Source organism: Nannobrachium achirus, assembly GCF_963921795.1.
Source record: "Nannobrachium achirus genome assembly, chromosome: 4".
NCBI classification, from domain to species: domain Eukaryota; kingdom Metazoa; phylum Chordata; class Actinopteri; order Myctophiformes; family Myctophidae; genus Nannobrachium; species Nannobrachium achirus.
Window position 1 is genome coordinate 35,509,753 of NC_137813.1, and position 13,628 is coordinate 35,523,380.

Genomic DNA, 13,628 nt, shown 5'->3' on the forward strand with positions numbered 1-13,628 from the left:
CTAGATCCGGCCCTGGCCCACGCTCACCTCCACTGACTTGACTCTGAGTATATAATTAGGGTTTTACATGCTTCGAGCAGTCTCCACCAGGTCAGGTATAGGTTATTGTGGCCTCCTGGTGGTGCTATAGGCCAAAGTGAAAAGGGTGCCATGTCTTCTTTGGCCTTTCACGGCAATCGGACACCTTATTCATGATTTGAGGCATTATGTTCTAAATGTGTCTTGCTAAAGTTGACCTTGGGTTAGGCGCTATAACATACTAATGTGTAAAGGGTGGCATTTGTTTAATGACCATCAGAGATACTGTGTAGTGTGTACTGATTTCTGTATGATTTTTGGACATCTGTAGGAGTGAAAAAAAAATTGTTTTGCACAAATGGCACAGTTTCGCTGCCATCGTGGCAACAGTGCCGGAGATTAGCTGTTCAGACAGAGGGACGGACGGACAGTGTGCAAAACAGTCTTCCCAAGCCTTTCGGCTGTTGGAAACAAAAAGTAACAAAGGTTTTCATTGAGATATCGCTAGTATACTGTTAGTTCCATTCATCCAAGCTGGAACAATTGATCATTAAATTAACCACACTCTATTTAGTCGGAGGCCTTAAGGATATCTCGCGCTAATCAGTCTAAAAGCGCAAAACTTTGCACAGATGTAGCTCAGGGCATGCTCTAATGATTTAGCTAGGGCGCCCGAGTCGGCGACCTTCGGGGTCGCCACAGCGGCCAAATCAAGTTGGGCTCCCATTGACTTTCTATACAGGAGGAAAATACCCAGAAAAACTTTTTTTTTTCTGGGTATTTAAGTAGGATCTGAGGGGTCTAACTAGGGGTTTGTCATCATGCTGAATCCATTACAAGCATTTGTTTTGCACAAAAATCATTCCTTGGGCTAGAAATGGCCTCCGAAAACGATGCATGTATGGGTGAGCATTCATGTTAGTCGGAGGCCTTAGGGTTTTTTTTTCTCGTGCTAATCAGTCTAAAAGCGCCACATTTTGCACAGATGTTGCCCAGGGCATGCTCTAATGATTTAGCTAGGGCGCCCGAGTCGGCGACCTTCGGGGTCGCCACAGCTCCAGAAAACACCCAAAAAACTCTGAATAGTGCTGACGCATCACTTTTCTTCACTAAACCATCGTTTTCTGAGGCCATTTGTCGCCCAAGGAATGTTTTTTGTGCAAAACAAATGCTTGCAATGGATTCAGCATCATTACAAACCCCTAGTTAAAACCCTCTCATCCAACTTAAATACCCAGAAAAAAAGTGTTTTTCTGGGTATTTTCCTCCTGTATAGAAAGTTGATGGGAGCCCAACTTGATTTGGCCGCTGTGGCGACCCTGAAGGTTGCCGACTCGGGCGCCCTAGCTAAATCATTAGAGCATACCCTGGGCTACATCTGTGCAAAACTTCACGCTTTTAGACTAATTAGCGCGAGATTACCATGTCATCTCCCTTAGCCCCCCGACTAATTGTGTTAAGTGGTCAGATGGGTGGGCTGCAAATGCTTTAGAGATTTTCAAGTGGGCCCTGATCCAGAAACCACTGCACTAGGCAGTCTAGGCTGCACAAAACATACCCTTTGATCTACAGAAATACACCCAACTTTATTTAAAAAAAATGTAGTCATCATACAGCATACTGTACATACAATTTCAATCTTAATGGCTATTTGCAGACTGCTCCAACAGGGATCGCTATCCTTGCTTCAGTGTTTCCGTAGGCTACATCACAATGAAAGCAACATATGTCATGTAATGACTCGTTACCTGCATGTGTTATAGTATAGCTTATATAATTGCAAGACCATTGAAATGAGATTTTGTGAAATGAAGATGGAATGGCCATTCTGTGTAGGGTACGTCGTATCTCAAGAAAATAAATATGTACATTCAGAGGCATCTCTTGGCAATACTTCAATAAAAAATATAATTAGTGCATTAATAATTTTGATGATTGCACATGTTTTGATATTAATGTCCCAGTTCAATAGCCTAACAATCTTTTTTTTCTTAATAAGTCCTCTTCCGGTGTCCTCTTCCAGTGTCAATTAGGTGTAATGAATGCTTCTAAAGAATCTTAATTCCTCTCCAGTTGCGTTAGCCCTTTGATCCTATTTTGCAGTAGAGAGTCAAGGAGACAATCATGGCACACACCTGGGGACAGGATATAAACATTAAGGATTATATAGGGTAAAGAGTAAGAATATTTGTATTCAACTAACTAACCAGGGAAAAAATGATCAATCACACTGGCAAAGAAATAAAAAAAAACATGACCTCATAATGATAGGCTATATCAGTGGTTCTCAAAGAGTGGTCGCAATTTCTTGAAGGGTTACAGTCCGATACTCGACTGTACAAATGGAACCTCATGTGTCTGCAACTCTGAGCATACAAATGGAACCAAATGGGCCGGGTCCATTTGCTTCCATTTGTTCACCGAGTTATGGGGGCGCTTGAAATTAAGTTGTTTGAGAACCACTGGGCTATATGAAACATTATACCTAGTTATAATGTACTAGAGGGTACTTCAGAGAGACATGATGAACATGTCCAAAGTAGTCAGTAGGTGTACATACCTCCAGAGCTGCAATTCCCAGGGCCACCCCAGCAACAACTACTGAGTTCTCATCGATCAGTTGTGTTAACCTCGGGAAGCAGCCAAGTGTCTGAGGATATAAACACCAGTTATAATATATCATTTAATGGCCATCAATTAATCCCAAACAGTTTTGTATCAAACACTGGGTTCTGTAGTAGTATACTGTTTGCAAATCAAGAGAACTGGGATAAGTGGTGAGAGACTCCATCCAAACTCACTTCAGATTTTGAGTAATTTTATTTCTTTTTAAAGATGGGGTGCCATGATTTTGTCCCCCCTAAAACATGATCGGGAATTCTGATTATTCTACGAGAGATGTATAGTGTACAGAAAGTGTTAAAATTATGTTTTATGTGGCCACACCCACCAGTACACTATGTATGCCTGGTTGTCAGGTGAGGGGTGACCCAGCTTAACTCATTTCCTGCAATCCCCGTCGAAACCGGAGATTTCCCGCTGTACCACTCTGCAATGCCCGTAGATCCCGGAAATTTTATTAGCTTTAATCATTATGAAACAATTAAAAGTATGGTCGCTGTATATAGCCGCTTCGGAGACTTTAGGCCCGCCTCCTAACTGTATCCGGTTATATTCCCGTTTGGACCGGATCTAGGCTTTTCATTGTAAACAAGTGACCTGACTGCATGGCCATAGAATGGTATTTTTTCACACTGTTTTTGGAGCTGTGTGGAACACAAGCTACCCTATACGTGGCCGTGTGTGTAGGTATGTTTGTGGGTGGGTGGGTGGGTCTGTATGTAGCCTCAAGAATGTGTAGTACCTTTTATGACCACACATGTTAAGGGAGGGGCGCTGTTTTACACACACACACACACACACACACACACACACACACACACACACACACACACACACACACACACACACACACACACACACACACACACACACACACACACACACACACACACACACACACACACACACACAAACACACAAACACACACACACACACACACACACACACACACACACACACACACACACACACACACAGCTCCACTTCGAACAGAGGTTCGATTTTTTATTTATTTTGTAGCCGTTAGCGTACAGCGTGGCAACGGATATGTCTATTTCAATGGGGTTTCTTTTATTCGAAAGCTGTCACCGAGTCTACTAGATGAGTCGCGCACAGATCGTGGACGATGCGTGCGCATGCCCACGTTAAAAGGTAAGGACAATTTGGCAGTTGCTTAGTACAGCTATGTTTAAAATGGCAGCAAAATTGTTAAGTTAGCCACACCCACAGTGTTGGGTATAATGGTAAAAGGGGAGGGGATGAGTTTATGATGTCATTTAATTTGTGTTTTTCTGAAGAAAATACACACGAACACATTATAATCCCACCCGGTGGTCTATTAAGAGAAATGTTAACTCCATAGACACATGCAAAACAGAAAAAGTACAAAACTATGTCACCACCTCTTTAATATATTTGTGGGGGCTTATTCTGGCTTTGGTAGATTAACAGTTGACTGACATGAAATGTAGAGAGATATGGGGGTTGACATGCAAAGGTTGTCGGGATGGGACTCGAACCTGCGACGCACGGAGCCATCCGGGCTCCTGATTCACTCCTTACTCAAATTAACCACTTCAACTCTAGTGTAGGCATGCATGTCATAACGGGCGACCATTCGGTGCCAATTTAGGCAAACAGATTCAGTGAAAATAGCAGAACACGCCACGTGAGTGACACACAGTGAGCTTGTAGATCGGCTATCTTTGACGAAGAGATTTGGTGTAAAGGGAAAAGAGTATCCCTCATCCCTGGGGGTTTTGTGCAGGCAGAAGATCAGATGATCTAATACATTTGGTACTATCATCTAAATTCAGGGCCAAGACTGGGTGGAAACTACTCAAAAATATAAACAATTATATCACAGAACCAAAGACTTATGGCGGTCCTTCATAAAGGGACGGTATTAGGACTGGTTTTCAAGGCATCAGGTGTAGGTTTGTTAGCGCTGGTATTCTCCATGGTTCAAGCCCATACATTGAATTCAGATTTCCCCAGACATATCAGTGGAGATCGGATTTTCAGAGGTCATACCGTATTTGATGCACTGTCAGCCAGTTCGTAGTTACAAGCGCCATTTGAATATGGATGTGGGCAACACTGCTCTGGGAAGGTTTGCGCGTTGTTTGTGTAAAATGGAGAATCAATGAAGTCTGTGAAGTTGTAGAATCCACAGCACCCAAGCTAAAATGGGCATAAAGACAATTTATTTTCAACAAAGCACTGACGCAAACATGAGGTGTTGAGTGAAAAGAAAATGCCAGGTTAAGTTCTATCACAGTAATAATTTAATAATTTGTATAGCATAACAATGTAGCCTACCGTGTCCATAGTTGAATTCCAGAGCTGTGAGACTTCTGGATTGTCCCCATAATCTTTCTTAATGTTTTGCACTGCTTTGTCACCCAGCTTGTTAAGCAAATCCTCTGCCTGAAATGTAAAGTGCAGAATTCTGTTTTAGAACAGAGTATGCTGTGTTATAATATAAAGTTCTATTTTCAAAACAATAGAGAGTGAGCGTGTGTGCAAATAAAATAAAAAAATAAATACATTTCATTTCATAAGATTGTGCCAGTTTAACCCTTTTCAACTTTGAAAAATTAAAAAAAAAAGAAAAAAAAAGAAGCAGATATAGGCTTACATGTTCACAGCATTGTGATCTTGTAGATTGTTTCTTTTTCAATTTCTTTTACATTTCGCAATTGTGGGGCTGCAGCCAGAGGCTATAGCCATTTAGGGCTCCTTGCAGAGTTCTCAACAGGCCTGACAATTAAGGCCCACCGGCCCCCAGTAAAAGTACTATAAATAACCAGTAAGACTCCCTAATCGGGAGATAAGCGACCGTTGGTCGCTTATCTCCATAAATAGAGCAAAAATGTGTTTTTCCAAAATCTTCCTGATCCATGTTGTTGACATGAGTGTAGACATACTGTGTAGTGATTTTCGTGATTTTAGGGCAAAATCTGAATCGGCCTCATGGTGGCGCTAGAGGGCCATGTGAGAAATGAGGGGTGGGGTCTCCTCGCCGCCAAGGCGGACGAATAGGTACCGGCCCCGGCTCTCCCGGTCGCTCCTAGCCCGAGTTACGGCATTTTATGTGAGCTGCAGTGGCAGGGGGTCCTCCACTGGGGGCGCCACCACTTTTGCATCCGTTCTGGAGCACCAGGAGTGGGTGGTCCCCGGGAATGCCCCGTGAGCAGCCCCGTTGGGGTGGTCATTTGGTCATTTTTGCACATTTGGTAATTTTTTACACCTGGGGGTCCCCCAGGGACCTGGGGGTCCCCGAAACTCCGGGGGTCCTTGGAGGTTGTAGTTTGGCAGGCAAGGAGTGTGTGTGCAAAATCTGGCATGGATCGGGGCAACGGTTGCAGAGATATGAGCAGGGCAAAAGTGTGACGTGTGACAGAGGGAGTGACGGAGTGACGGAGGGACAGCCGGTGGAGGTTTGGATAGTGTGCAAGTAACTGCGACCTACGGTCGCAATAAAAACATATATTTTCTTTTTTCATTGAGTCCGAGGCCCGGCCCTACAAATTAGCATACATTTTAGGACCCATCCTACCCTAAATGTCAGGTCGAGTTCGGGCAGAATTTGAGCTCCTTGGCATGGAAAGGTTTGGGGATGCCTGTCTAATGACTTACCAATGGTTTGAACACCAGGACTATGACTGCTCCAGCTACCTCCGCTATGAACACCACCAACACTATGACAAAGAACTAAGGACAAGATAAAGAAGAGTGAATGGTTAATAGAGATGTAGCACTCCCTCAACAACAGGACCCTCCATTTATGTTTTTATATAGTAATATCTGGAATTTATTTAGCGATTTACCCAAAGTTGCTTTACAAGTCTGTTATGTATGCGTGTGTGCGTGTGGCAGGTAAAAACAATTTTATTAAGAAAAAAAAAACTGATAGGAAAATGTAGTAAGAGATAAAAAGATATATCTTTATAGCAAATTGACTTAACATTCTACCCCTACTTTGTGTAGCACCCTTGGTTCATCATGCCATACAAAGTAGAGATAGAATCTGGTCTCTAAGTGCAAACCAATTAATCTGGCTGTACAATAGAGATTAAACAATCACAAATTCTGTCTAGGGAATGCAATTTTGCACCGGCCTAGGTGTAGATTATTCCTTTAAATTCAGCAATCCATGGTATCAACACTTTTCTTTGGGGGAGGGGGGGGGGTTTGCAGCCTTATTTATAGGACAGTGTAGGCTACAGGAAATGGAGAGATATGGGGAGTGACACAGCAAAGGTAGTCTGGATCGGGAATCGAACCAGCGACGCGCTGTCAGGCTACACTGAGCCTATGTGGTATGCGCCTGGTCTGGTAGGCCAGCAGGCAGCCCAGGATCTACACTTTTAAGTAAGCTTCTTAAACCTTAAAATGATTTTTGACTAAAAAAAAAAATACGATTTTCATATACTTGCTTTTAATGAATGCAATTTGTGTTTTTTATTATTTTCTAATGTCTTATAAACCTTTATGACCAACTGCTTCGATTGACTATTTTCAGTTTAACCATAATTTGTGTTATTGTTTTTATCTTGCTCTTACACGATTGTATCTTCACAACTTTGTAACTCCATGCTTTGAAAAGTGCTATATGAATTTCCTCCATTTAAATTAATGCATGAAACTATTATTATGAGGTATCCTACCATGAGCAGCATACACCTGCTTTCTTTAATAGCTCCACAACAGCCCAGGAAGCCAATAATGAGCAGGACAGCTCCCACAGCGATCAGCAGGTAACCCACGTTAAGGATCTGATTGATTTCTGAAGGCGCATCCTCGATTTGATCCACAATGCCAAGGATGGAGCTACTGTCAACCTTCACCCAGATACCCACGCCCAGGATGGCAGCACCTGCCAACTGTGGGTACAAAATGGGGGGAAAGGAGGGAAGAGACAGATGAGGTGAAGAAGGTGGAGAAATGTATTCCTCAATGAGGAAAAGATAAATTGCTCCCTCAAGCTGCAAAGTCAGTATTCAGTGCCAGTGGTAATGTCAAAGTAATAGAGCAGAGCTGGACTTTGTGTATCCACATGCAGTTCATAATTCTTATCTCGCAAACAGTTATAACCTCTTACATGTGACATTTTAAACGGTAGGCAATGTAAAATGTTCCACTCATTTCTGCGTCATAAACCTAAGTGTCTGTTCACAGTAAAGTACATATTTGTAGTGCGTTGCATATAACCACAATCTTGCCACAGTTCAAGTTATTTGACACCCAAATGGTACACTTACAAAGATAATGCCATTGAAGGCAAACATCATGGCTTTCAGGAATCCAAAACACCCCATCTCTGCTGAAGCTTGTTCTACCTACAAAACAGAGTAAAATGTGGTGTTACTGTTAGGTATGACATTGGTAAAATTATCAGAGAGCAGAGCTTTGTTACTAAACTGAAAAATATTCTTTTAAAGCAGCCTTTTAGAAGGCACATATTGAATTTTCAAATCTTATACACACCCCATGATCTGTCCTTAATAAAAATGGTCTTGTAACAGCAGCTTTTTTAAAATACATTTTATTAATTTGTATTTAAGTTTATTTTTTGTTATCAGTTGGGATGGGTACTGGAGTTAAGATGGCTGGCTTAAGAAAGAACCAGCTGCTTCAGAGGTGATTATAAGGGGCTGATTGCTAATTGGACTGTACCATGTCACTGTGCATATGGGGAGGGGGAGAGGTTTACTATGAGTTAGAATTTATTATTACAATTTTGAGGAAATGTGTTTTGATATTTCTGTTGTATTATAATTTCCTTATTTAATATGAGTTAGTGCTGTAGTGGATTATGTTGTAGTGATTTGTAGTATGTTTACATTTTATTTTTTGTCAATTTGTGTTAAGAGTGGTCTGATCACCCACTATATGTTCCCCTCATGTCTCATTTTGTCAAGTTCAGTTTTGTTTATGCTTATTTGTTTTGGGTCTAGAATTATTACTTTGTCATGTTTTTATTGGAAAAAAAAAAAAAAAAAAAAGAAACCACACAAGTGTCCTGGTGTCTCTCTTGCCGACCAACTTCGGTCCCTGGTAAAGTGATATGTTTAAACAGCAGGCTGTCACCTTATATAAGACCTTGTATAAGAATGTGAACTTGAGTGTCAATTTATAGCATTTCTTGGCAGGTTTTGTTCTTAGTTTCAGTAGCCTACGTCACGCTGGGCTCCAGATGAAGTCACAAATTAACAGAGTGAGGCCCCGTGATAAAGATGCTGACAGTGGAGAGGTGGGGGAATAAAGCACCTGCCACTTTCCCAAGCTCTCCAATACCCTTTGTCACCTCACACTTATCATTCTCAAACATTCATGAGAGTGCGCTTGCCTTTTCCCTTCCCCTCTGAGGACATGCTGTATGCAGTCCACCTCTTTCTGTGTCGCCTGGGTGAGTGGTTTGTTTGTTTTAGAATTAAGTCTCACACACACACACACACACACACACACACACACACACACACACACACACACACACACACACACACACACACACACACACACATGCAAATAAGCTGGGCCACAGCATTTTCATGAAAATGGATAACTAAACAAATAAAGGGAGGGGTTAGTGGTATCCAAATAAGGGAATGAAAGAACCTTGCAGGTTACAGTCCATCCCTGGCAAAATATGTATTTATTTCTTTTGTAACAGCTTGACTTACTTTCATCGGACATTACTGATTCATTAAAGGGGTAAACAAGGTGTTTCTTCATTAGGTAGGTCCATAAACTATAGTCACAGATACTGTACATCAAGAGGTACAGAACAAAGGCTCGGGAGTCTCCATTTCCACTCCATGGCCAGCTAGCCAACACATCTCAGTGTCAGGACAGTAGTTTTAGTAGAATTATATAGCCTACAGCAGCAATCAGTGGCAGATTACAATGCAACACCATTAACTACCTCTGGCTCTGCTATCACTCATGTAGGAACACACACACACACACACACACACACACACACACACACACACACACACACACACACACACAGAGGTAGCTATTGCAGGTTTATGACTTGCACCTTTATAAACCATTTGGTTACTAGTTGGGGCGAATCCGATACTTCCGTGTCAGCGAGATCATAGGTCCGTTTCTCAGTAGTTTTGTCAACTATGAAGGAATAACAAATTGAGCTCCCATGCCCCTCGCAAAAATGTGACAGCCGATGAAAGTTTGTGTCTCATTCACTTACTATATACTATAAAGGAAAAGAAATACCCCCCAAAATGATTCTGAATCCATTGCAAGCTTTTGTTTAGCATGAAAAACATTCCTTCGACTAAAAACGGACCGACAAAACTATGGTTTAGTGATGAGTCATCACTTTTCACAGTTGTTTGGGGTCTGTCAAACCCCTAGTTTGACCTTTATATTATAGTGTATAGTAAGTGAATGAGACACAAACTTTCATCGGCTGTCAAACATTTTGCCCGCATTTTTGCGAGGGGCATGGGAGCTCAATTTGTTATTTAACCTTCATAGTTGACAAAACCACTGAGAAACGGACCTATGCTCTCCACGGTCACGGAAGTATCGGATTCGCCCCAACTATACCCCTTGTTCCTCACTATGTTGAAGTCTGTTTGTGTGTACGTACGTGTGTGTGTGCGCGCGTGCGCGCATGTTTGCATGCACGTATAGTCCTCCAAAATGGGAAACAGTGCCCTTTGTCTGCTGTGACTAAACAGGCAAATTGTTATTCCAAACAACAATGACCAAGAAAATAACCCTATTGTGTATTGCAATGGGTCGTGTTGTGAGGTCTGATTGGGACGGCTCTGACTTCTTATTCATACTGCACATTGTGCTTTCCTTTTTTGTGTCTTGGTATGATGATAGTAGAAATGTTATTACGACATAACTTTTTAAGTCAGTCTTATAGCATTATGATGATAGTGGGAAATGTTATTACGACATTCCCCAAATATTCACTCATGATACAAGTACGTTCAGTTGTGAAATACAGGAAGTGGCTTTTGAGTGCAATCAACAAGAGGTTGTCATGATGTGAGAGTAAAGCTCGCTAACATCAAGTTAATCATACATGTGGGGGGCCCAGGGTGTCCTTCCTTAACATAATGAGAATCGAGGGAAATCGCTTTTGTCTTCTTTATCGTCCCACTGCACAGTATCTTTCTCCCACTTCCTCATGGTCACTTCAGCAGGTATTTCACTCTAACATTGAGTAGTCAGACCTGTGATTTATTAACAGGCTAGACTAGAGTCACATGCAATTGACAAACATCATTTCCTAGCAACCTGCAAGTAGGCCCATAATCCACTTACATAGATGGCTTTTATATTTAGCCTGAAAAATACACAAACTGACATTAATGATGGCAGTTACCGTCTCTTCGTCTTCCTAAATGACATATTTAAAAAGGAATAGATTGTGTGTGTCTGGACCTTTAAGGCAAATTAGCTCAGCATATAAAATTCAAATGATGTTATGATACACCACTGAACCACCTGTGAGCATTTGAACATTTGTTTTGCGTTGATGAAGGCTGTAATTAGATAACTGAGCACAGGTATTACTTTGTTATCAATATGTTTGTTGTGTTATGATTGAATCACCCAACATGCCGTTTAGAATACTTGATCTCATGTGTCATTTAGTGTTCAGAAAACAAAACATTAAGATGCTCAATGTTTTCAGTGTGTTCCTTTGTAACCTCCTGAGTAAAGCTTTTAAATCTCATTATACTATATTCTTATACAGTTTTGGAAAATAATTACCACATTCATTCATAGTTGTTTGAAGATTCTATTATTAGATGAAGTTACTTAATTACAATTTTGAACAACATTGCTCATCTATAAAACAGCAAATATTCCTATGAGACTTGCAATAATTGCAAGTTTTAAAAACAAGGTAAATAACATTGAATTAATAACACAAAGCCTTTAAATGTCCTTTCGGACTAACCCAACTTCCATCAAAACATGAGGCAAATCTCAAAGGATGCCATTGAGGAGAATAATTGGCGGCTGGAGCCAAGATCTCAGGAGGGACACAAAGGATCATTGTGGGATCCCTCCCCATGTTGCCACGGCACCTGATTTCACTGGGAAATAAGCATTCGTCCTACAAGAACAACAGCACGACACTCGCACATGAACCTGCTGCCTCTTGGTGATGGCTTTGAATTACAGTGAAATCAAGTGAGCCCCTTCTAAATCTTTTCAGTACTGTACCTTTTTCAGATGAGAAGTTCCAAAAAGTACGTCTGGTCAGAGGGCGAGGAGTGATGTTTCAGTTCAGTTAGTCTTCACTCAGATGGAGGCGGTTGCTTGTGCAGGGTTAGTGTCAACAGGAGTACAGTAGACTGCTGAGTGCTGAGGCTCCCTGTGGCTGTTTTTTCCTGTGTCCTCTAAAAACTCTTGGTGTCTCTTTCTCTCTCTCCCTGCCGCTCACTCTGGGAGATGAGTGTGAATGGGCTTTTCTCTTGTCAGCTTTCTGGTCTTGTTCTAAGGCTGCCAGTTTGTTATACTGTAAGTGAGGGGAGGGGAGGGGAGGGGTGAGAGGAACAGGTGGGCGTGACCTATATGAAGCCAAGTTGTTCAGCTCCCCATGGCTCCAGGACAGAGCCGTGCCCACCTGAGGGGAAAGAAGGAACCAAACACACACATGCTGCACGCAAGCGTGCACACGCGCACACACACACACACACACACACACACACACACACACACACACACACACACACACACACACACACACACACACACACACACACACACACACACACACACATAATTCAATTTAAAGGACAACTTTAAAGAATATAAAAGATGAGTGTTAAAATTATTTCATTTATTTCTTTCTATTGTTTTAGAGATTCTTATTTCAGTGGGTGGGGGTATGCGTACAAGTGGCTAAATATGTCATTTTACACAGAATAAGCCCATTCCCAAGATACAACGCAACCTTTCATGGTTGGATGTGACTTATGGGTGCTAGAAGTGTTACTGTAAATAGAAATAAAGAAACTGCTGGCTTATTGTGTCTAAAAATACATATTTAGACACTTGTTTACGCATGCCCCCATGCGTACGCATGCCCCACATTTTAGCAGGGTAAACGCAATAGAACAATAGAACAAAGCAAATTTTAACACTAACTTTTTCTTTTCTCTAATTACAATCTAAAATATGAACCCTTGTTAAGTTGTCCTTTACAGGAACTTCATTGGCATGAGAAAACATACGTTTACATTGCCAAAGCAAGTGTCGAAATATAATACAGGCAACACACACACACACACACACACACACACACACACACACACACACACACACACACACACACACACACACACACACACACACACAGAGCATCTTTGTATCAATCTGAGAATTTAGAGATGGTGCAAACAGAAACATTACATGGCCATTGGCCATGCTGTCACACGAACGCACGCACGCACACACACACGCACACACACACACACACACACACACACGCGCGCACACACGCACACACACACACACACACACACACACACACACACACACACACACACACAAACACAGTGCGTCTTTGTATCAAGGTGTGAACTGAAGTACGCGGTATTCTGAAATCACAACAGCTGTTAAAGTGAACAGATGGGAAACTGGGATGTCAGCAACAATAAGTATGTCATTGTTGGTTTGGACTTTGCCCTCATATTTATACTGTACAGCGTGACAGAGAACATATTAAACTTTCACAATAAGGTGTTTTCATGCACATGACAGAACACTGTGTAACAGCTAGAACGGAAATCACCTGGAATACAAGGAAGCCCTTAGAATGATTACTAGTGAAATAGTGTGATAATCAGTAACACACTAATAAAATATCTCTGCCAGGAAGCATGCCCCAGTAATAATAGTGATGTACTGCTGCAGCTACATTTCTATCTATGGCAGGAGTTTCCAACCTTTTCAGGCCAAGGACCCCTTAGTCAAGAGA

General features: G+C 41.7%; 1 protein-coding gene across 1 annotated transcript; it reads right to left on the reverse strand.

The window, feature by feature from the left end:
• Nucleotides 1–1,702: 1,702 nt before the first annotated feature.
• Nucleotides 1,703–12,140, reverse strand: tspan34b (tetraspanin 34b). Its single transcript, XM_080724717.1, has 8 exons — nt 11,870–12,140; nt 7,909–7,986; nt 7,315–7,530; nt 6,284–6,358; nt 4,964–5,071; nt 4,676–4,825; nt 2,579–2,668; nt 1,703–2,153 (listed from the first exon to the last, which is right to left on the reverse strand). Exons 2-8 carry the CDS (start codon nt 7,963–7,965, stop codon nt 2,097–2,099), a joined length of 753 nt encoding a protein of 250 aa, XP_080580843.1. The 5' UTR covers nt 7,966–7,986; nt 11,870–12,140; the 3' UTR covers nt 1,703–2,096.
• Nucleotides 12,141–13,628: the final 1,488 nt, after the last annotated feature.